This window comes from Acanthochromis polyacanthus, chromosome 7, assembly GCF_021347895.1.
Source record: "Acanthochromis polyacanthus isolate Apoly-LR-REF ecotype Palm Island chromosome 7, KAUST_Apoly_ChrSc, whole genome shotgun sequence".
Classification (NCBI taxonomy): Eukaryota; Metazoa; Chordata; class Actinopteri; family Pomacentridae; genus Acanthochromis; species Acanthochromis polyacanthus.
The window spans coordinates 15,714,455-15,738,434 of NC_067119.1; the positions used below are offsets into that span (position 1 = coordinate 15,714,455).

Genomic DNA, 23,980 nt, shown 5'->3' on the forward strand with positions numbered 1-23,980 from the left:
TTTCACGAATATATGCAAATAAATGCATTAACCACTGAATTAAAAATGCGTTCCTATTTTCACGTTGAGTGTTAAAAGGACACATTTTAAAATCGTGTGCTGATTTGTGCTGACCTGTGATCATACCTCTACGCTACTGTCTTTCATCACAGCAGCTTCCAATTTTTAGAGCAGGACTTGCTGGCAACCTAATTGCAATGCAATTAATGTGCTTTAAATGTCCTGACGGAACCTCAAGAAAATGGCATTTTTCACCATTACAGAGGACATGGAAAATGGAACAAGGTGTTGAGACAGTACTAACTGCTGACAAGTGGCTGTAATTTGCTAATCTTATCAACTTGGTTATTTCAGTAATTACTGTAGCAGCAAACGCAGACTGGTAACAACAAAAAGAGCTGCACATACGCAAATGCTACAAAGGTAGAAACTTCTACTGATGGCAAAGTATCATGATAAAACCAGGATATGATCAGCATAAGATAGGATCAAAAGCGCAGAACATCTACTAGATGGATTATGCACTCAGGCTCTTTTCTCAACTGCCGTTCAAAAGGAACTCTGAAATTCTTCCAACTTTTAAATGATTCAGGAAGTCACTATGGTGAAGGCAGAGAGAAATGTACCTTGGGCTATTCTATGATAGCTGTACTAAGTGATGCGGTTGAAAGCTGAAAGGGACCATGTGATGAGAATGGCAAACAAAAATGCAAAAAATATCAGTTAAGCAGTATAATGAGGATAGTAATATTCAGACTACCATCACAGATCAAAACATATTAAGGAGCTTAAATCAATGTTAGACATGAAAAGATGACAAGTTTGGTGGGTTGCTGTGACACTGGCAAACAGCACGCATCACAGCATGCACGCAATGTTCAAGTACCAGAAGGTACAACAGTGAAAACTCGTCAAACTGAGCCCGTACTTTCTTCATGAATGCACGAATGTGATTTGTATTTAAAAAAAAAAAAAAAAAAGAGGAAAATGCTTAGGAGAGGGACAAACTACCCCTGCAATGCATTTGCCTAGCATTTGTTTTCTTTTTTTTACCTTGCTAATGGAATGTTGTTACCTTGTACCTGGAGAGATGTGAAAGCTTTTTCCTTTTTCTTTGCTTTAATGCGTCTGTCACAGCCAGAGAAAAGCAGCACTCATCTCTACTGAGCCAAATATTGGCAAAAAAGGAGAAAAGGGCCTCCGTAGTAAACACAGAAAATGGTAATAATAGTAAGCAAATTTGGGTCACAAAATGAGCTCAATTCCATGTTTTGCTGACCAGGATGGAGACGGGCACAACAGGATACAGTGCAAGTGAAAAGCAATATTTTGTCTCCATTGTTTGGTTTGTTCAGAAAGAATTGTATTTATTTTCCACAGTCTGGCGGCCTTCACACATTTAACTATTGTTGTATCGCTGAATAAAATGACAGATTACAATGTGGCATTTGAAAATGATTCTAATAAGTAATCAGTTATCAAAATAGTGCATACTAACTGTGTAATTTGCGACTAATCGCTACAGCTCTCATTTGAGCCCAAGTGCATTGAACTGCATACAAGGGAGATGTGAAATAAATGGAGCAGAGAAATGAGTGGATATCAACACGTAAACCTAAGAGCTCATGTATCGTACGATCAAAGGGACCATCAATATTTACATACACCAATGTAACTATACTTATCGTTCTTTTACACATTTTTCCATCCATGATTCTGTGTTTCCATGAGTTAACTTCTAACCTTGAATAATCACAGCTGTCTAAGAATTTCTGCATTTTATTTTCAACCTTCCTATAGTTCATTTTTTTCTCTATTCTTTAATCCGACACCCTCATTCCAATTTTACAGTCAGTCTCATGTCCTTCAATCCATTATTAAATCCTCTTACATCAGTAGTATAGCAGCTTAATATTGTTCACTAATTACTTGACAGCTCTTCATTAATCATGTGTGATCAATGAGGAGTGACATTTCTCAATCCTCCTGTCAAACCTCTACAAGTGTATTCATGTTATTCGTATTACTCGATGACTTAGTTCATATTTACTCTCCCTGGTACTGATGCTTCACTGTTTCACTGTCTTAGAACCATATTGTGATCATCCCTTCCAACACGCCTTACAGTGAATTTAAAAAGCGCAGTTCTTCTTTAAAGTTTGCCAGTGCTGGGATTTTGCATGCCTTTGTGCTTCTTGGCTGCAGTGGTTGTTTTTGTCACCTTCCAGGCTCCTCTGTGTAATTTTCTGTTTGGTCTCAAATTTAACATGACTAGTGGTGATGCTTTGCAAAAAAAAATACAAAAAAGCTTCCCTTTTGCTACTCTGTTCATTGCCTTGGTTTCCCTGTTTCTGTTCAGCACAAGATAAGGGCTTCTCTTATCTTTCCATCCATCCGTGTCCAAGCCCCTCCAATCTATAACCTCTATTTTTATGTCACTTTTTCTTCATGAATTGCCATCACTTTTTAAATAATTCATTATCACCCACTACCCCCTTGTTGATCCATCAAGCTCTCCCTTTTCTTGATCCTGTTTAATTCCCTCCTCTTCTATTTTATCAGTCCATGACTGTCCTCTTGAGTCCTCTGCTCTTCTGTGTCCCATGGATCCCCCATCCGCGCAATAAGTGATCAAATGCTCCAGTAAGCCAATCAGGCTACACTAGTGGTCATATTAATCTGACTCACTGGTTATGTGGAGAAGCACTAAATCAATACTGTTCTCATCACACTGAAGGCCACACAAGCACACACCGCTACAGACTGCAACATGCGAGGAGTCCCACTGCTCCGGGCCTGTGATAAATCATCCAGCCAGTTTCATTCAATCTGCCACCCCTCACAGCTGCCTACAGACCTGCAGCAGTGGCTCTAATGCCTTGAGGCAACTGCAAAGCCACAACTGTGATCTTTACAAGCTACAATTGCCTGAGGTAATGAAACTATGAGAATTAAGTCCGTGGCCTTGGAGTGCATCTATCTTCATCATTCTTTGTGGTTTAAAGGTATTTGATTATATAGTGCTGGTTTAATTTTTCACCTCTGTTATGAGCGTTTTCTGTCTTTCCTTTGAACCACAGACACACCGGGAATCAAACACATCGCCACATTATAGAGGAATCAATATTTTTACCTCATGCTTCTCAAATTGCAAAATGCATGAGGAGATGCATTATTCTCTCTATTACTACAAAACCATCCTTTCTTAAAAAAAAAAATTTAATTTATATGTTAATGCAAAATACTATGGAGTTACTTGAGAGAGGGAAAAAAATTGTTTGCGCGCACACACCACACACTAAGCCCGAGAGACCAGCAAACAAAGAAATCTCATGTGAGCTCACCCAGCAACGCTGACATGTTCTGGAAAATTCTAAGCAGCTCCGGGGTGATGGCTGGGCTGTTCTCCAAAGTCACCAACCTGCATAGTGAGAGAGAGAGAGAGGGAAGGAATAAGAGCAGTTAGAGCAAGTAAAAGGAAAGATGAGAAAGAGAACAAGGGAAAAAAAAATGAAAATAGGGTTGCGAGAAAAGAGTGCAGAACACATAGATTGGAAGTGGTCAGAGAAAATGGGACAAGAAATACAACAGGACAAATTACAGAGAAAGGAAGAAGAGAACATGGGAATCACTTTTTTTTTTTATTGAGCCTTTATTTAACCAGGTCGGTCATGTTGAGATACAATGACCTCTTTACCAAGGGAAGCCTGGCCAAGACAGCAGCCTGAGAAACATTAAAAGTGCAACAATTAAAAACAGACAACACTAACTCACTCAACAAAATAAATAAAATGCATACTAGATTAAAGCACAAAATTAAGAATTTACATTAAAACAACAAGTGTGAAAAGTACCAGCTGCAAGATCTTTCATACGTTTTTTAAAAGTTCTAGTGGTGATGAGATCCTTCAGATTCAGTGTTTTCTGCAGTGAGTTCCAGGCAGCAGGTGCAGAGTACTTAAAACAGTGTTTCCCAAATTCAGAATGCACATTTGGCCTGTTTAATAAGTATAAATCATTGGAACATAAACTGTAATTGCTGTGGATTTTGTAAATGTAGTCACATAAGTAATGTGGAAGTAGACCTAGGATTGCTTTAAAAAGAAAAGTGTATCAGTGGATAAGATGGCACATTGTTGAACAGGGCCATTCAACTCATTCATATAAGATGCAGTGGTGAGTGAGGGCTATGCAACTCGTGATGAACCTTAAGGCATCATGATACACAGAATTCAGGGATTGCAAACAATTCGCTAAGACATTCATGTATAAAAGGTCGCCGTAGTTAAGCACGGGGAGAAAAGTGGCAGCAACCAACTTCACAACAAAGGTAGAAAACATGATAGATGGGGAAGGAAGTACAAAAGAAAAAATGAAAAAGAAGGAAAGAAAAGCAATATTGGTGGCTTGCTCAGTGTGGCAACAAATATGACAAAAAGAAACATGTCAGATGTTACCTGAGGCCTGAACAATTTAGGCAGAATAGTGACACAATGTTGTTATTTTTTTCTGGAAAAAAAGGGACTTTTTGAGAATTTCAGCTACTGCCAAAAACATGCTGAACAATTTCAGGTCAGAGGATGGTGTAACTTATTCTGGGTTTTTGATTTGCCAAAAAAAAAAAAAACATTTTACACATAGAATAAGCAATTTGTTTTATACGCTGAAAAAGAAAACAAATTTCACTTGTGGTTACCACCACTACCATTTTATTCAGAGCTTAGTTTGTTTGTTAATTGGGACCCAAAACTAAGCTCTGTAAATTATTTTGGCTGAATTTTGAGAAGATTTCGAGATTTTACATGTTTTTAGTCCCATGGTTTTATATTACCATCCACAAAATAGTTGTCTTAGCTGGGAAGCCATTTTAACATCTGCAGAAATATAATTACAAGAGCCATGAAATTTAATGAGGACACAGACAAAGTACGATATGGCAGATCTTAGCAGAGGCCAATTCTGTAAGTGTTGGACCATGAAAATGGAAAAAGCGCAAGGTTTGAAAGTATGAAATTCACAGAAACCCACCGAAATTTATGAAATATGTTCAAATACAAATATTTCTGTATATATTTACATTTATTTAAGAGAATATGAAATGGGTGTAATGAAAAATTCTGAACAATAGAAGGGGGAATGTTTGTTTGTACTTTCTGTTTATGTTTTGTTTATTATCCAGCTTAATTAACAACAATTTGGGCAAAATGTATGTACAAAACAACTGGGTTCTATCAATTATGCAGCACAGTAAAACTCAGAACAAGAAAGGCTATTAAATAAAAGATCCAACAACATGAATTAAACTCCTTTTAGTTGATTTCTGTAAACTGGAAAAAGAACTGAAAAACAGCTCATTTTAGAGATGTTGCTTCCGAGAAAACAATCAGTCCAAAAAACAAAACACAAAGTTGGCAATCAAGATGATTAGACATGAGCATGGTAGACACTGAGGCGGACAGAGGGAGACACAGAAAGAACATCTAATGAAAGATAAAGGCTAGAGAAAATGACATTGACTCTGTAAACAAGACAAACAAATATTTAGGATACAACTGTTTGTGAGACAGGATAAGAAGCAGGACAGGGACTTAGGACTGAGGCTATGTGCTATGAACACACTCTGCATGCTGAACAATACAGCTGTCCATAGGGATAGACAGGAAAAAAAGAGATTAAGGAGGGAGTTTAAAAGCAAAGAGCTGATGGCAGAACAATAAAAGGTAACTCAGACAAATATTGCAATTGCAGATGTGACATTTGCAAAAGTGAACGTACTGTTCTGTAGAGAAATGTTGAGATAGCTTTAAAATGGCACGTTCCCAAAACAGTAACATAAAGGTGAGATTGTGGGCCACAGAAATTATCAACTGCTCTATCAAGGGACGCTGTCTGACTAAGCCAATTCAAACACGCTATAATGGTGAGCCCATTAACCATTACTTATCTGCAAAGTGTTTGCATTTGGTTTCTGAATATGTACAGTGAGCAGCAGAGGGTGATGACTAACACAGCACAGAAAATACTCCTGAGTAATGAAGCCAGGGGAAAAAAGGCAAAGAGAAAGGGATAAAGACTGCTGTAGCCATAGCATACATGTGTGTAAGGGATAAAATGACATCACTAAGTGCTTCATAAATGTCTCCCTCAGAAAGTTCTTTGTAAAAGTCATAAATATTAGTGTACTGCATGTGTGTCCATACCAAAGCTCCAGTCCATCCTCTAGCAAATATACATGCGGCGGCTGAGAAACGTCAGTGCTCAGCTGGATGACAGGAAGAAGGAAAGGGTACAGGTTCTTACTCTCTGCCCCGAGGCCCTGCAAGAACACAAAGACACAGGAAGTCAATGCCAAAAAATGAACACCTGACAGAAAATGATGACAGGGAACTGTACTTCACGTGCTCCAATTTAATGACCGTTTCTCGCAGATGATCAGAGCATGAAGGAGCAGCACGGATGTACAGAAAACTTTAACGTACTACTGCTCTGACTCGCCTTTTCACACCAACTGTCGCTATGCTCCACTACCAGTGAGAGGGCGTACCGTGCTCTTAGAATAGAAAATGAACGCACAAGGGGTCCTGTTCCCTGCAAGGCATGTGCAACTGTTCCCATTTTCAATGACAAGAAGGTGTCAGATATGGCGACTTTTTGTACTTAAAGGAATTTTGTTTGGCTGCAAAATACTTGCCATAAGGTGGAACAGTTGTTAGGCATTTTTATGTTGCTTTTATGGCCCTTTAAAACTGTGTAAGCCCACTAACTTGGATGATTTGAAAAAACACTCAGGTACAACTACATGAACTAAGCTATGGGGTTTTATAGTGGTCACTAAGATTTTACTTCACATAACACTTTGTTACATACGCATTGGACAAGTATGTGTCTATATAGTAAGACTGAGAGGAAGAATGAGCAGTATGCAATCATGACCTCTACAGTACCACATGGCTTTTGGATGGAGAGCAAAGAATAAGCACCACAACAGTAGATCAGACTATGCTAATTTCCTATACTGAGACTTAAAGTCAGAATAAAATCTGTCTATTAACTACAGTGACTTTATGTGACTTCAGTTCCAACTGATTACTAAAGTCTGTGTTTCTGGAAGAACATCTAACCGTTCAGTATTCTGGCTGATGAATATGTATATGTATGTGTATTATACATTCTGCTGTGATTCAATGCATTTCTAACTCAACTATTATATATATTTGTGACTGGATTTTGCTTCTTCCCAATTTGTAGAAAAAGTGTAACAACTGCACATCTCTTTACTTGGTCCACATTGCTGCTCCATCTCTGATTTGTGTCTGAGTTATTGGTTAGATCCTCTTCTTTAAGTTAAGAATATGTCTTATTACATTTTTTAATTATTTAAAACAGTAATATTTCTGTTATTATGAGCATAAACACTATATAAATGTAACTACATACAGTATACTTTAAACTGCTTAACACATTGAATAATATCTGGCAGAAGCAGTGGAAGAGAGTAAATTATTCAATCCATTTCAGAACCTGAAATAATGTTACATCTAAATTTAATACTAGCGCTTAAATATGAATATACACCTTTAATAGATCTTCATGATTGTAGATTTTGAGACTGATTAGCGGATTAAAAGATGATAAAATGTGCGTTCTAGGTTAAACTTCACTAAGCTGCTCTTTGTAGAACCGAGCAACGCTTCTCAATTATAACACTGATATGCTGCATTAGTTCAGTCATTGATTTATTCACATTCCAGTTGAAGTGTTTGTTTTGTAATGAACTGAAAGAAAATATTTTTCAGCTGCAGATGTTATTGCAGAACGACCTCAATCAACTGCAACAATTGAATTGCCATGGAAAAATGCATCCAAGTTCAGAGTATAATTCATTAAAGGCAAAGGATAACCTACCCCGAAGCAAAACAGTGAGCAGTTACTAAGAACACAGGCGACACAGGTAAACACGCTAAAAAAAAAACTCAACTGCATGCACGCACGTGCGCGCACACACACACACACACACACACACACACACACACACACACACACACACACACACACACACACACACACACACACACACACACACACACACACACACACTTGTATCCACAAATATTTTTACACGCACATGAACTCAAGTACGTAAAGTTTCCACTTTTAGCAATAACAACTATGTTTAGTCTAGGTTATGAATTATGCCCTCTGCAATAAGCTTTCCCCTTGAAACAACACTTCCATCTTCTTCACACATCCCCTCAAGCTTCTGTCCGTCGACAAAACCACTGCCTGACACCATGCCTTTTCAAAGAACCCCATCAGTTTGAGTTTTACTCAGCCACTTTGTATACTCACAAAAAAACACTTATAAGAAAATGTGGAAAAGGGCAAAGAGGAGAGGGTGGTGATTATGTGCATGTTGTCACTCCTGTTGTGGGGACAGAACTCTTTCTACAGTCACACTGTGGGATCTCGCCTCAAGAAGGTGGACAAAGACAATCCCGATGACATGAATAGTTAAATTAAAAGTTGAAGACTGGGCTTAAGGTTACAGTAACGTTGGATTTAGAGTAAGGTTAAGTTAAGGTTTGATCTGAATATTAGTAGCTGTGGTTAGATTTAGGATAAGTCCTTAGAAATGATGAAAATAGTGTGTGTGTAGTGGTGGAGGAATGAATGTGAGAAGATTCAAGTAGTTTTTCACAACTGTCAACACAGTTTCACTGATGGCATGACATTAATTTGGTCTAAATACGCTCCGCCTGTATCTATGTGGGTGTAAAAGAGAGAGAGAGCTTTGCTCTCAATCCCCAGCTGGCACAACCCTGTCTCTCCATCACAAGCAACAAGTTTCTTGAAGGCGAAATTCAACCCACTCTGAAGCAAGTCAATATGCCAGCTTTATGAGTGTCAAAAAATGGTTTAACGCCACCAGATGAATAATGCCTGTCCCAGATGGACTAAAGTCAAATAGTCAAATATCAAACATTTGGCAGGCTCTCATTTTCATCATTCTGTTGCAGAGAGCTGCTATTGTACATTGTATCATGCATAGTTGATATTTGTGATGTTGTCCAATTTCTGTGTGCTTAGTGCTGGGTTGAGTTGAGGGACTGCTTTGTAGTCCACTGCAGGCACAGTCTGGGTACAGTCAACTATTTTGACTCAAGCAGCAACACAAGAAAACCTATCCTCCATTTTTGTTTTTTTTAAAGTCTCCATTATATTGTATATATTAAAATCTAATTGGTATGTAGCACCAGCTTTGGATAATCCAAGGCCCTTCAGCTGTACACCCTCAGTGTCACATTCAGTTTGGCAGATGTGTACTTATGCTACTCCCTCAAAGGGACCATGTCTTTATTACTGAGCTTTTCATCTCCCACTGTGAAGTAATGCAGCTGCAACCACATGGGAGTTTGAACTTTATTGAAGACTGAGAGAGGCTGCTTCAGTCCTTTGGGCAGTGGAGATTCTATCCAACGCTATTTTTTCTTAACTTAAGTTAGTGTTAAACCAGATTAATATTGGGCCAAGATACTAATATTAGATAAAGATAAAATATTAGATAAAATAAAATGCTGTACAAATCATCCCACAAACACAACATGACACTTTGCACTGCTAAAAACATACGTGATGTACTGTGCTTGAAGTCACATACACCGATCAATTCTTACATTACGACCACCTGCCTAATGTGGCGTTGGTCCCCTTTATGCTGCAGAAACTCTTCTAACCCAGTGGGGCATGGACACAGAACCTCTGGGGATGTCCTGTGGCACCGGGATGGCGGCAGTGAATTCTGGGGGTCCTGTGGGTTGCAGGGTGGGGCCTACCTAGATCAGGCTTATCTTGACACATCCCATAGATGCTCAACGAGATTTGGATCTGGGGAGCGTGGAACCCTGGTGGACAGCTAAACTCGGTCATGTTCCCCAGGCCACTTCTGAGCACTTTTTGTGGTGTGTTGGGGTACATTGGTGAGGGTGGCAACTGGCACCAAGGACTGCTGTTGCCACTGGAGGGTGGGGGGTTGCTTGAATTGCAATGCTTAGGTGGGTGGTACATGTCAACCATCTACATCAATGTCAGGACTCAAGGTTTCCCAGCAGAACATTGCATTATGACAAGATGATCGATGTTATTCACTTCATCTGTCAGTGGTCATAATGTTGAGGCTGATCGGTGTATAATTGTGTGAGCAAGTGAATCATCCCCGGGACAGGCACAGCCGCTCTCAAGGATGCCTTACTCAGCCAAGTAATAAATTCTTAGCGGTGGGGACAATGTAAAAAATAAAACTAGGTCTCCTCAGCAGGCATTTCAGAACTCAATTTTGGAGCCTCAGCAACATGCAGTCAGAAAAATAATACCACACTTGATGGCTGTTCCACTGAACAGTACTGGCGATCACTGCAGAAACTAGGATTTCTACTTGAATGAAAAAGGATGCTTCCATGCACTTTAACACTCAGTATAAACATGTAGAAGTTACATACAGTTAAGGCTGAAGATGCATCATACCTGAACCAGGTGGATAAGTGCTGTGAGTATGGCACATCGAAGCATGTTGTGCTCTTCTGATTGCTTCCAGAGCAGGGGCAGGTACTGAACCAGGCAGCCTACGTATGGCCGGATCTGAAGCAAAAGAACAATAATTGGCAAAACACAAATTACAACTCAATCTGCACTTTCTACAATATCTAATATGTTTGACTGATATCAAATATATGACAATGGTAATCTCTGATTTGCTGCTGTCTCAGCAAAGAAGTATGGATATTCCTCACATGTCTAAACACACTTAGAGACCACTCAAGCTACTGTCTATGCAGGAAAAAACAAAAACAGGCAACTGTACAATCAGTGTAATGCATCAAATCAAAGCTTTGTGAGTTTGACTGTTTCACCAGCAAATCCAGGCACGATTCTCTTTAGCTATGCTAAATTAAACATGCTTCAGCAGAAGACGTGAGGAAATGAAAATGCTGGACAGTTAGCTGAAAATACAGAATATATTTTCATCTTGCTTTGACAGTAAAAACTAGATCTCTAAATCTAGAGGTCTAATTATCTATAAGAACCGATGTAACAGGTGTACAGTCAACCAGGTCATAGTCATCACTGATGCTTCAATTGAAGGCAACTGGACCTTTTTTTGGTTTTGAGGAGATTTCACCTCCATCCACAAGCTTTCCGAGTTTTTACTGACTTTTGAGAAGTCCCAGTTATATATCTAAAGTCACTTGTGGGTCATTGTTCACCCAAAACTCACATGAATCATGGGGTGATTAGTGGTAAAGCGGTCTGTGAAGGGTTTTCAGAACTGCATTATGTGTAGCTAAGAAGAACCTTATCTATTCGTCCATCTCTAAACATGGCAGGTGTCATCAAGTTCTTTTGTTTTAAATCCTATAAAAATCTGAGTAGTCACGACACAAAGTGGATGCCATCAATCCAATTTCTGTGTGGAATTAGACAATGTGATGGTCCACTGTGGAATTTAGATGCCGTTACTGTACAGCCAATCAAATCTAAAACATCAAAGTGTAGCACTGAATTAAGGACTTCAAAAACTGTTTTCTTCTGCTAACCCTTCATATTCCCTGCAGTGGCTATGTGGCCAGGCTGTGGATTTTTTGCTCGATTACACCTCCATAAGGACCAGCTAGGAGCAGAGGGAACAGTTGGGAGAAAAAAAAAGAGAGAGACGACATACAGCCTTGGGGAGAGATATAAAGTGGAAAAAAAAAATCAGGCCCACAAACCAGCCTAGGATGACATTTGTGAGACAGCATAAAAAGAAGCTAAATCTCATCATATCTGTAATCATGTTCAGTTCAACTCATGGTTTCATTTCCTAGTTTTCTCAGCTACTGCCTCTCTTTGTGGGCTCAAAATCCCTTGTGAGAAGGGTTAGAATATTAATAGGACTTCCACTGACTCTAGAAGTTTAGCCAGGGCCAGTGACTGGAGAAGACTTACCCAGAATGACAGTTCACTAGGATGAAAGCCAATTCTGTTACAGATTTGAGTCAAGGAATCATTTAAGGGAAGGTACTTAAAATAGATCTGAAAAGAACCTAGGGGGTCAAGCAGAAGGTCAATTTTTTGAGAGTTGGCAGTTAAATGGATTAGAGCGACTTAATGGATGCTCAGAGAAAAATAAAATCCATATGGCCATAATAGCAATGCAGTGGCAGGGAGGATGCTGTATCTCTGTGGCAAATGAGAGCAGACATCGGGACAAGTGCTGCCTGAGGCCTTGTGATCTACAAAGATTCAAGAATTGGACAAAGCCATTTCACAAATGCCATCGTCTGAGAATGTGAAAAATAATTCACGTCTACCTATCTGTGAGGACAGATGGTTGTTATACCTTGGTGGTCTGGGGATAGTACAAGGTGACAAATGTTTTTAACTGTGTTGTAATGTTTTAAACCGTCCCCTGTAGCATCTAAATCAATCACGACAATTTGCGCAGCTATTCTTCACGAAGCAGAAGCAGGAGAATATATCTGCCATGCTGTCCAAAAAAAGGGCTCCCTCAAAGACATTTTAGAGTTTGCATCAACTTTCCTCTTCGTATTGCAGCTGATAATGGTACATAAATATGTAGAAAATGTAATGCTTGATTTTGGTTCCAAGCATATCTCAAAACTCACCTGGATGTTTACCCTCTCAATGACACAGGAGATGACGTGGAGCACCTGCATTTTAGTGTCGCACTCTGTCACCTGCTGCAGCAACTGGAAGAGCAGCCCAAAGATAGACTCAAGGTACTAAGGAAAGACAGAGTGTAGGTGTTAGAATAAAGGAAAATTGAGCTTCTCATTGGTTATTCTGAAATCTAGTTCCTCATTCAAAGTTTGTACTCACTGGGAGGAATTGTTCTGTCCGGAACTCAAAGTCATCAACAGGTGATCGAGAGTTAAGGACGAAACCAGATGTAAAACACGAACACATTTTAACATTTTCTATACACTAAGACATTCTTCATTTGCTCTGGCTAAACTGCAGTGCATACAAGATCAATTAAAATGCTCCAAGAGGTGTATCTAATCTGAAAAACAGTGTAAGTATGGGAAGGATATTGAGTTTGAGGGTTGTTGCTGTCTCAATCCGCACCTATGAGGGAGAAAAAACATACAGTTCATTACAAAAACCGCAAAATTAGGCATCTATTAATGTACTCTGGATCATTAGCTCATCGTGGCTGTAGAGAAAATAACCCAAGTTTGTGGTTTCAGGTTGTGGTAAACTAATGTAAGAAGAACAGAAAGGAAAAGAAACACAAAGTAACCAAACATGAACAGAAGGTTGCCACAGATGCACGACGAATACAACCAACCACAAAGACCATAAATCAGTGTTTCTTCAATGACAGCCTTAGGCGGACCAAAACAAGCTCCCAAAACCTAAGTATGAAAAAAGCTTTTTAGGAATGAACACTCAGTGTGAGTGTGCCTTCACCAAGCTGGCTAAATACAGGCTGCCTGATGTTATAAAAGGAAGCGGCCCTTCAATTATTATATATCCTTGCAGTGTAATTTTGCAGTGTGAGAGTTATTGAGGTGAAAATGTCCACCAGGGGGAAAGTGATCAGATAGAAGAGAAGACACTAAAGAAGGTAAACGAGCTGAGAGAAAAGTAAAGGGCTGACAACTCAGTTACAGCCGGTCCTTTCACAACATATTTCGAACACAAAAGTCGTGTCTCTGCGTTAGTGAGCGTGTGTGTGTAATTTTTTTTGCCTGAGTGTGCGAGCAGTGCTGCAGACAAACCTTATCATCAGCAATCTATCAAAGTCTTTGCAAGCTGTGTAATGTGATTTTTACTTCAAATGTGCTTAAAAGTATTTCACCTGTGACAGGAATGCAGATGGTGTTAAAACTGGAAGGTGTGTACCTCTGAATTATAAAGCCAGAGCAGCTTATTTCCCTGACATGTTTCGTGACAATAAACACTAGATTTCTCTCTGATACAACACCAATTCCCATCTTTGTGTTACACAAGCAGCTTTTGACACTATTAAAATCATTGTATATTCTATTCTACTCTATTCTATTCACTCACTGCAAAACAATTTGAGCTCTATGGCTCTTCCATGGTTCAGATCTTACTTATTGGAAAGAGTACAGCATGTTTCATCTAATAGTGCTACACCAGTATTTTCTAATGAAATATGGAGCACCCCAGGGCTCTGTTACGGGCTCTATATTTCACCTCGTGGCAGTCTCTAAACATGAGAGAATCCACGGCGTGTCTATCCATTTTGCTCGTTGGTTTTTGTTTTACTTCAATAGGAGAATGATATGTTTGCAATCGTATTCCTCGTATGTGCTTACAAGCTATAATTTTTTCATCCTGACACTGTTATTTTCAGTAAATAACATCATCTCTCACTTGTCTGTCCATCCCGAATGATGGATCCCTCTTCTGTTGAGGTTTTGTCCATTTTTTGCCCCTCTGAGAGTGTGTTGTGGAGAGTTTTCTGTTATTCAAATTGAAGGTTTTAACAATCTAAAGATAGACAGCAAAGCGACTCGAGCACAATTTGTGATTTTGGACTACATGAATAAAAACTGAACTTAATTTAGTCTTTAGACCCTTTGACCTTATGCATGGGTCTTTCCAAAGCATTAGAGACTGGAAGCCTTCTTCAAGGTATTCTGTTACAAATCAATCTGAAAAACTCACTGCAGGGAAACAGTATTAATGCTGTTCTGATTACAGCAATCAAATGTTGAATATAGCAGCTCAGGGCAAAACCATAGTTTTTTTATGATGAATTTAGCAGTAAAAAAAATAAGAAAACCTTTTGTTTATATTTATTTCTACCAAGTGAGATTTATGGCATAATTTTTTACACAAATACCATTTTTTCATATGCTTATTTCTAATTACTAAATATGGTTAATCATGGACTAATATTGTGTTGCTTAAAATGACAGCATACATTTGCAGGAGAAAAATGTCTTAAGTATGCCATTTTTATTCCATATATCAGCAATACCTCCATAGTTGTGGCTGAGTCCCCTAAAACACACAAACCATCCTAAACAAAATGCCAAATTTCTATTTTCATGCTTGCTGCTTTTCGAACTTTAAATGCCAATCACTTCACTTCAAAGGTAAATCTGCTTTCTGGAAGTTGCGTATTTTGCACCATGCTTATATTTTCAAGCATCAAACTAACAGCAGGATCACACTTCACTAGCTGGTACATTTTTCCAATTATGAAGTGACTGATTTAAATAAACAGCATGCTCCAACAGAAACAACTTCCTCATCTTTTCCCCATGCCTGTCACTGCTGCAGAGATCACAGCAGCTCAGTCGATAACATTTGTCCCTTCTATGACTAACTATGAAGAGTTTGTTTATAAAGCACTGAAAACCAAATGTACTCTGAGGCTGCCATAAATTAAATTTAAAAAAAAAAAACATTAACACTGCAAAACGGAGCACATGTCATCAATATTTAGCATTTGCAACAAGAGCATTGATTTTCCCTGTAGTGCCTCAATTACAAGATCTGGAGACTGAAAAACACTGAAAATACAGCTTTTTGTCTTGAGAAAACAGTATAAGATTGAGTCATTAAAACATATCTGACAATTTTGCATGATCACAGTTATTTGCATATCCATAACCACAATAAAATAATGTTTAAATTTGTGGATCTCTTTTATATTGAAAAATGAAAATGATTTTAGTTTGGAAATATGGCCTTAGTTTTATCTTCTTCCAAACAGATCAGAATAAAAGAAGATAGTCAGTTCATTCAGATAGGCAAAGAAGTCTGTGTGTAAAATGTATGAACAAGAAGGGAACAATAAAGCATATAATGTCACATATTCTATGCTATTGTGAGTCCATCAAATAAAATTTCAACCGATGAATTGATTTAACAGCCCTCAGTTGGCTTGCATTTCAAACACTTGTGCTATGTTGAGAACAAAGAAGACTCACGAGACCACTGAAAAATGTACATTCAAGATACAAAATTACTTTAACATAAATTTGAGACACTGTTGGATTTAGGGATGTAAAAATTACCACCCCTGTGCCTGCCAGATCGTAAAATACTGAATAATGTTTTAGCAATGCTGCATATATTACCGAGCAACAAAAGGAGTACGTTGATGAAGGGGGCCCATCAGTTGCCATCAGCACTGGCCTTGTTGGCAATTCAAAGCACTAATGAGAGAAACTGCATTCCAATTCAAGAAAGCACAGAAGATAATAGATTGCTTGATGAAATACTCAGATGGGTCTCATACATGCACATACATTATGTCTGACAATGATTCAGTCAAAACACTTCACATTATTGTTCACTCTCAAAATATCTGTGGGCAATTCTTAAAAAAAAAAAAAAAAAAAAAACAGCAGGTTCAAACTGAATGTTAAAATGACTCAAGGCTTAATCTGTAAAAATTATGCTGAAGTGACTCAGTGAATCTTAACAAGACAAAGAAAGTCTTCAGTTTGGGAACTACTTTGTAGAAAGGAATCCCTGATCCCAAACAATTAAGTGGAGTAAATTACAAACTATAAACAATATATTAATGATGAATAAAATACAAAATGTGCATCCTTAACCTGTGCAGTGAAGGATCTGGTTGGTCTACATTCAGTGGGAGACAATTTGTTGGCTTGTTTTTGGGTTCACTTTTGCACATAAAATGAAAGATAGCTGCAAATCAATACAAAGTTATTCTGAGTGATCACTTTTATCTTATAATGACACATTTTGATCCTGGTGGGACTTAAAGAATGAAAATACCCCTATCCAAAGGGCGGAATGAGACACCTAATGGTTCGATTTAAAAAAAAAAAAACAGATGTGACTGATATGTTGTAGCTGCACCAGACCTCAACCCAACTGAGCACAGATATGAGATCTTAGACCAATGTGTTAGACACCACCAGCATCAAAACACCGAAAGAGACAGAATCGTTTGGAAATAAGTCGTTTCCTCCCACTAGTAGAGTCTCAGAAAATCGATGTCAGCGTGCACTGAAGCCGTTTTCGTCGCCAAACACCTTACTGAGAGACTTTTTCTTCACTTTCCCTGTAATTTGACATTCATCTGCATTTCCAGCTAAACTAACATAAATGCACACACTATTCATGTTTTAAAAAGTGCTCCACTGATACAAGCAAATGACAGTTGCTACCTGCACCTCGGAAAAATGTCATACAGATGGTACTGGCAGAAGAGCAAAACTAATTTGCAGAAATTGCAGCTGGCTTATCACTAAATAGGTGTCTAATAATACGGCCTTCTGAAGTGAAAGAAATAATTAATGATAAGTGTTTTAGATTTAGCTGTCTGTCTCAGATACAGATAATCGTCTTACACTGAGTTCCACTGAACGTCAGTATTTAGTGTGGGGGGAAAACATGTCACCTGATGTAACAAGTATTTCAGCAAAATTTGGATATTAAGATAGGACCCATTACAACCACTCCAATTTCATGTTTGTCACGCGCTCTCCATGCTGTCAGGTTTTAATCTTCAATTCCAGTCAAAATATGGGTCTCAAACCGATGTCAGTCAGGACAGTAAATTTGCTCTACAGCAACCAAAATCACTATTAAGAGGGATTACAATCAGGAGGTACAAATCCATATTTAAAATACCTCAAAGCTGTTCTGCAGTCAAGGAAAAGTGAGCAGAAATGGGACAAACTGTCGGCTAAAACGTCAGCTTGATGTCGTCAAAGCTGGCTTAACATCAAATTCTAAAAATCGTTACCTCCCACTGGGAATCAAATGGCCTGAATACAGGAGGAGTTAAATTTGTCATCAAGATTATTTTTAGGCTTTGAGAATCTGTGAGTAAACATGAGGGGAGATTGTAGCTGCAAGACAGAAGAAGAGAATGTATTGAAGTAAATGAGGAGAGAAGAAACTGGCACAACATGAGCAACAGGCATCTGATTTGTGATTTACTCATGAATGCTGCTAATAGAAGTCAATACATATCTATTTCCTGCATATAAAGTTTCCAGGTTGTGTAATAAATCAACATATATCTGTATTTGCTGAAGATATTTACATATCTCTGGAGCACCAAAATAAGATCTCTCTCCGTCTTGGACAACAAAACATGTAAAATCAGATAAAAATGAAATTAGATTTAAAAAAAAAATCTAATATATATATATATATATATATATACATATATATATATAGAAACAATTCAAAAAGCACAGCATACCTTTGGTGTCTTTCTGTTATCTTACTGATAAAATCTAAAAAACACAACATGATAAGCAACCCTACAGTCCTGGTTATGAACTCAGTAAGTCAACCCAGGCTTTGGTTTCTGAATCTAGCTTTAAGAGCCGACACAAAAAGCGACAGTTCTTTGCACAAAGCAACTGATGACAAACATGCATACAGCTTTAGAGCCACACATCTCTGACAAGGAGAATAAACTATAATCCTAAACCAATTTGAGGAGTTTTGAATTACAATACAGGCTAAAAGCAACACAGCTGTCCGGTTATTCTGCTGCAGCTGAAACTAAATGAAAGCTGCAAAAAACTGCAAACTTTGTAAACATGAAGCAATAGGCTTATTAATATCACTGCCTCATAAAAGGTATGACAGGAGAAATGTGTTATTTTTTTAAAAATTGCTTTGCTGTAGGTCTTCTGCTTGACATTTTATTAAATCATCACTGCACAACATTATATAATGACATTACAGATGACTAATTATAACAAAAATAATGTAATAAAAATAAAGCTATTTAAATGCTGATATGGAGGATGATTTCAGTAATCTCACAGTCTATGTGAAATTCTTACAGTGTGTAGGACAGTGTTAGTCTTATTCTTTGAGCTGCTTACTGGCATTAAACTGTTTTGGGACTAAGCAAAGAACAAATATAAGGACATGAATTAAAGCGGTAGGTTGTCTTATTGCAAATCTCATAAAGTCAAGAAGTGCAAGGCTTTAGTGCCTTATCAGTCTCTGTTTTAGGATCTGATAAATGCCTACAGAACAATGAAATGTCTTTGAAATTGCAGCTCTCTGACCTCTCGCCCTCCTAAGAGATCCTCTCACAGTGGGCAACTGTACAATAAGCTCTGCAGGATGTTCAAAGAATAGTGACGCTACTTTAAAAGGGAACTCATTGGCAAGGGGGCAGTGTTTTAATATGTGTTGATCTGCTATCTCAAAGAGATAGAAACCTGCTCCAGAACAGCAGCTCAGCAGACAGACTGTACCTGAAATTTATGACCAGCACAATTAGACTTAGATTACACACATATTGTTGCAGCCAGATTCCTCAGGAACAAGGAGCATAATTTTCTTATTTAAGTCACCTAGCAGGAAACTTCAGATTTTTAGTTTTCTTGAAAATACTGAAGGCATTGGCTTGTTATAACTTAAAATTATTTCTAACATATATAGCTTCTCCACATAAGCCTCTTTGTTATGTATGACTCTGACCGGACATCTAAGTCTACTTCTCGGGCAGATAGTGAATGCTTCCATAATTAAAAAGGCAAGTCAAAAAATCCCCTTCCTGGAAATGAGATTTTTTTCTTAAATTGCTTTAAATGGATGTTTAACACTATTAATCTTTAAATGACTACAGTTTCATATTTTTAAATTTTTTTTTAAATTTTTTTTTTTTTTGTGGGTCACTTAGAGTAGATAATACTGTCCAGCAGAATTATTTTGACAATTAAAAAAGGAAGAGAGACAGAGAGGTTTGTACAAATTAAATGCATCCCCATTAATTCATCATTTGAAAAGTGATGTTTTTGAGGAACCCAAAGCACCAGTTTTAGTTTAAACTACTTTGTGACAAGTTTTAAATAAGACCCTTAAACTATAACTCTTTTAGTGCACATCAGCTCATTTAAATGCAACTATAATAAGGATATCATTATTTCTACAATCTCTCTGTGTCTTATATTCTCCAGGTTTTCACAATAAAAACTCTAACACAATAAAGCCAGGCGGTCAGAAGCCTTAGAGACCAAGCTGTAAGATTTTGATAGTGATAAATCAATAACACCCTCCTGGTGATTACTCCTTCCAATGAAGTACAGAAACTGAAATATCTGACATGAATGTACTGTCACTGTTATCTTAAGTGATCCCTATTCCATCACAACAAGGCACAGAAAAACAATATAGACATTGACAAGCAATTGGACTGATGGATAGAGTAGCATTCCCAATGAGTCAATTAAAAGTTTATGATCAATAATTCATTCTGCCCAAGAGTTTCTAACCACCCCAGACGATATTGATCAACAACATAATCAGTGAGCTAGTCTGTGATCTAACAGCAAGCCACTGAAACTGTAAAAGCCATCACTGCTCTCATAAAGCTTTGAGCAATATTCCAATTTAGAGCATGAGTAATCGCATTCATTCAGCTTCACTGGGCAATGAAATGAAAGTAAAATAGAAAAACTAATAAGTGAATAATAATAGTAATTATGACTGAAAAATGGAACCATATCTTCAAAACCTATGTGATAAGTATGGCCAGTACAACAAAACTGGCTACCAAAAGCAAAATATATTATTTATATATATAAGTTTAATTCCAGCATGGAGCTGCCTGCCAAATTGTTTTCCATTTACATCCCAAAAATTGTATGGAGATATAATCTGCTAGCCTAGCCGCGCTAGACAACCCACGGCAACGAATTTAATTCTCTGCCAGGGTGGGTCTAGTTACCCTCCATAAGGCTCGAGGCTGGATTCTCCTAAAACTGGCCGGACGAATCACCATGAAGTATAGAGTCAGAAGGCGGGCGTAACGAAGTGACGACAGAGGCGTGACGATTCTGACAGAAACAACCAGCGCACAATAAACAGTTATCTTTCGACTCGGCTTTGGCCACAGCCCTTAAAGATTTGAAGCTAAAATTCAACTTGAAAGATAAACAAAGGACGGCACTTAAGTGTTTCATTGAGAAGAAAGACGTATTTGGACTTATGCCGACGGAATATGGCAAATCCTTAATATACCAGTTGGCTCCGCTGGTTGGGAAGCTAATGGGACTTAGCCACAATCCGCCGGTGCTCTCGGAACTACGTCAACCTATTCGTTGCGTTGATTGGTTGTATACCTACCCAAATGCTGCAGAGGGATTTGATAGACAACCTTTTAGCCCGCCTCCCTCCCTGTCGAGCTTCCCTAGACCCTTGTGCCGTCAGAAACATGGGTGTAGCATGGCTAGGCTAATAATCTGCATCATTTGAAGCAAAAGATGACATTATGTGCCACGGCAATGTACTGTTGAAGGTGACCCCAAAAGTAGCATGCTATCTATACTATTTTACAACCTTAATGTCACGCTGTGTGTTTTCCTACCCCACATTCACAAACGCACCCACAATGGATTGATGCATCATATAGACCTGATCAAAATCTTAAGACCAGTTGAAAAATTGCTAGAATTTACCTTTTGCACATTTGGATCTTCTTGAGGTTTTAAGTAGAGCTACAATATGCAAAAGCAAGAAGGGGGAGTGTGACAAAAACACTTTGAAAAAGTAATTTATTGAAAACAAGTAAACTGAAATAGGCTGTTTATCAGCTGATCAAAAGTTTAAGACCATCGGTCAAAAAATTACAAAAAACTCTCCAAACCAGAACAAAACATTTTCTCAGTAGGACTCAGTAATAAGTCGCTCCACCGTTCTTGTTAATCACTCCAAAATTCGTTTGGGCATGCTTGATGCGAGTGTTTCCAGGAAGCTTTTGGGAACATTGCTCCAAGTAGTGAAGATGGCTTCACGAAGGGTATCAACTGTCTGGAACTGATGGCCATTTTTATAAACTTCCCTTGCCATCCATCCCCAAATGTTCTCTATGGGATTTAAATCAGGGAAACATGCGGGATGGTCCAAAAGAGTGATGTTATTCTCCCTGAAGAAGTCCTTGGTCAAGCGAGGATTGTGAACTGCAGCATTGTCCTGTTCAAAAACCCAGCTGTTACCACTCAGACGAGGGCCCTCAGTCATGAGGGATGCCCGCTGCAACATCTGCACGTAACCAGCCGCCGTTTGATGACCCTGCACCATCTGAAGCTCCAGTGTTTGGGTCGAGGACCGCCCTGTGTCTTGACGGAAAGCCAATCGGATCCTCCGGCTCAGCGTAAGTGTAATTTTTTTGGGTCTACCACTTGACTTTTTTGTTCCATAATGCTCAGGATCTTTCAAAAAATTTAGAATGACCGTCTTACTGCGTCCAACCTCAGCAGCAATGGCATGCTGTGAGAGGCTTTGCTTATGCAGCTCGACGATCCAACCACGTTCAAGAAGACAAAGCTTCGTAGCTTTAGCCATCAGGAGGGCATGACCGTGTAAATGGCTGACATAAAATGAGAATTTTGAGCAGATTTTGGCTTTTATAGCCTGTGGTCTTAAACTTTTGATCAGCTGATAAACAGCCTAATTCATTTTACTTGTTGTTTTCAATAAATTACTTTTTCAAAGTGCTTTTTGTCTCACTCCCCCCTTCTTGCTTTTGCATATTGTAGCTCTACTTAAGACCTCATTGAGATCCAAATGTGCAAAAGGTAAACTCTAGCATTTTTTCAACTGGTCTTAAGATTTTGATCAGGTCTGTATGTGACATTAGTGGGGGCATGCAATTAGCATAAGAGAGCTGCTAAAAATATATCTGTGATTATGCTCCTTTACATCACATGAATATTGTCAGAGCATGACGTTTGCGTGGGCTCTGCCTTATGTGTGTTATTATCTTAATTATATTATAATATTAATTAAAATATGATTAGAGGATAGCGTATTGCTAGAGGAACACAAATGAAGCATACAATTAAAAGTTCCTCCATATAAAGATGGATTATGAACTATGACAGGCAATTAGACGGAGTTTGAATGTGTGGTTTTATAAGGGTGGATTACTAATGGTGAGATTTCCATGATTCACACTGTAAACAACAAACAGAATATTCCACATTATTTCACATAAATCCTGCTAGGAGAAAACACATCAATCAAGTGCACAGCTCATAAGGCAGAAAATCCAACAATGGCTAAATGTAATTTGAACTGAGGATGATAGCAGCATAATAATAGCTACTACTCCAGAACAGGATCAGGGGTTTATCCAGGTAACAGCTGAATAAAAATGGTAATGGGTAAAGATTTAGCTTGGTACTCAAAAAACATTAAGTTATCTTTTGTGAGAAATGTTTAAAATCTCAAAGAAAATATAAAAGTAACTTGAAAAACTTGATGACAAAATCTTGTCACAATCCCTGCTGGTTGATGATGTTTGGTTTTGTTTGTGCAAAGCTGGCAACATAATAGCTGTGGTTCCATGCTGTTAAGCAGAAAACTGTGTTTGTGTAGCTGACTGTGCACTTTTACTAACAGCCCATTTCAGTCATTATGGGTCCAATGTTTTCGAGGGGGGACCTGGTGCTTCAGTCATAATAAGCAATTTAAATTACAAAAACAAAAGACTTTGTGTCTGTAGCGTCCTTACCACCAAGTCAGGATCCTGCATGAGGGTCAGAATGACCTCGTAGAGTAAAGGTCGGAGGTCAGATTTGAACTTCACAGAGATCCACTGTCCTATTAGCCAGATGACTCGTCTGCGAATCAACTTGTACCTGGAGGACAGAACAACAGACAAGTAAGTTTTAAGTAAAGGAACTTCTCTGCATTCCTCATCCATATCATAATCTGGGTCTCTAATCTTGTGTCTACAAAGGAGATATAGTAGCTAAGAATCCATTATAAAGCGACTGGGTCAGCTATTCAGATGATGAAATCTCGGTTGCCATTGCTTATGGCTGATCCTGGAACTCCTTTTATCAGAAGCTTATGCATGCTGGAGACTGTTGTATAATTTGTGCTCTGAGGGAGAGAGCCAAATATCGCTGTCTTAATATGAGGCGTATCCAACTCCAAGAGTATGTCAAATGTGGCCCACACCCTGGCTTTGCACATTTCA

At 38.4% G+C, this 23,980-nt stretch overlaps 1 protein-coding gene across 1 annotated transcript in view; it reads right to left on the reverse strand.

The window, feature by feature from the left end:
* Window positions 1–23,980, reverse strand: part of ipo11 (importin 11) — a 142,627-nt gene that overhangs the window by 67,283 nt on the left and 51,364 nt on the right. Inside the window, exons 16-22 of the mRNA XM_022199970.2 lie at window positions 23,510–23,636; window positions 13,092–13,125; window positions 12,877–12,917; window positions 12,663–12,779; window positions 10,522–10,635; window positions 6,201–6,316; window positions 3,345–3,421 (exon numbers count right to left, since the gene is read on the reverse strand). Of these exons, the coding sequence (XP_022055662.1) occupies window positions 3,345–3,421; window positions 6,201–6,316; window positions 10,522–10,635; window positions 12,663–12,779; window positions 12,877–12,917; window positions 13,092–13,125; window positions 23,510–23,636 (626 nt within the window). The remainder of the gene's footprint in view (window positions 1–3,344; window positions 3,422–6,200; window positions 6,317–10,521; window positions 10,636–12,662; window positions 12,780–12,876; window positions 12,918–13,091; window positions 13,126–23,509; window positions 23,637–23,980) is intronic.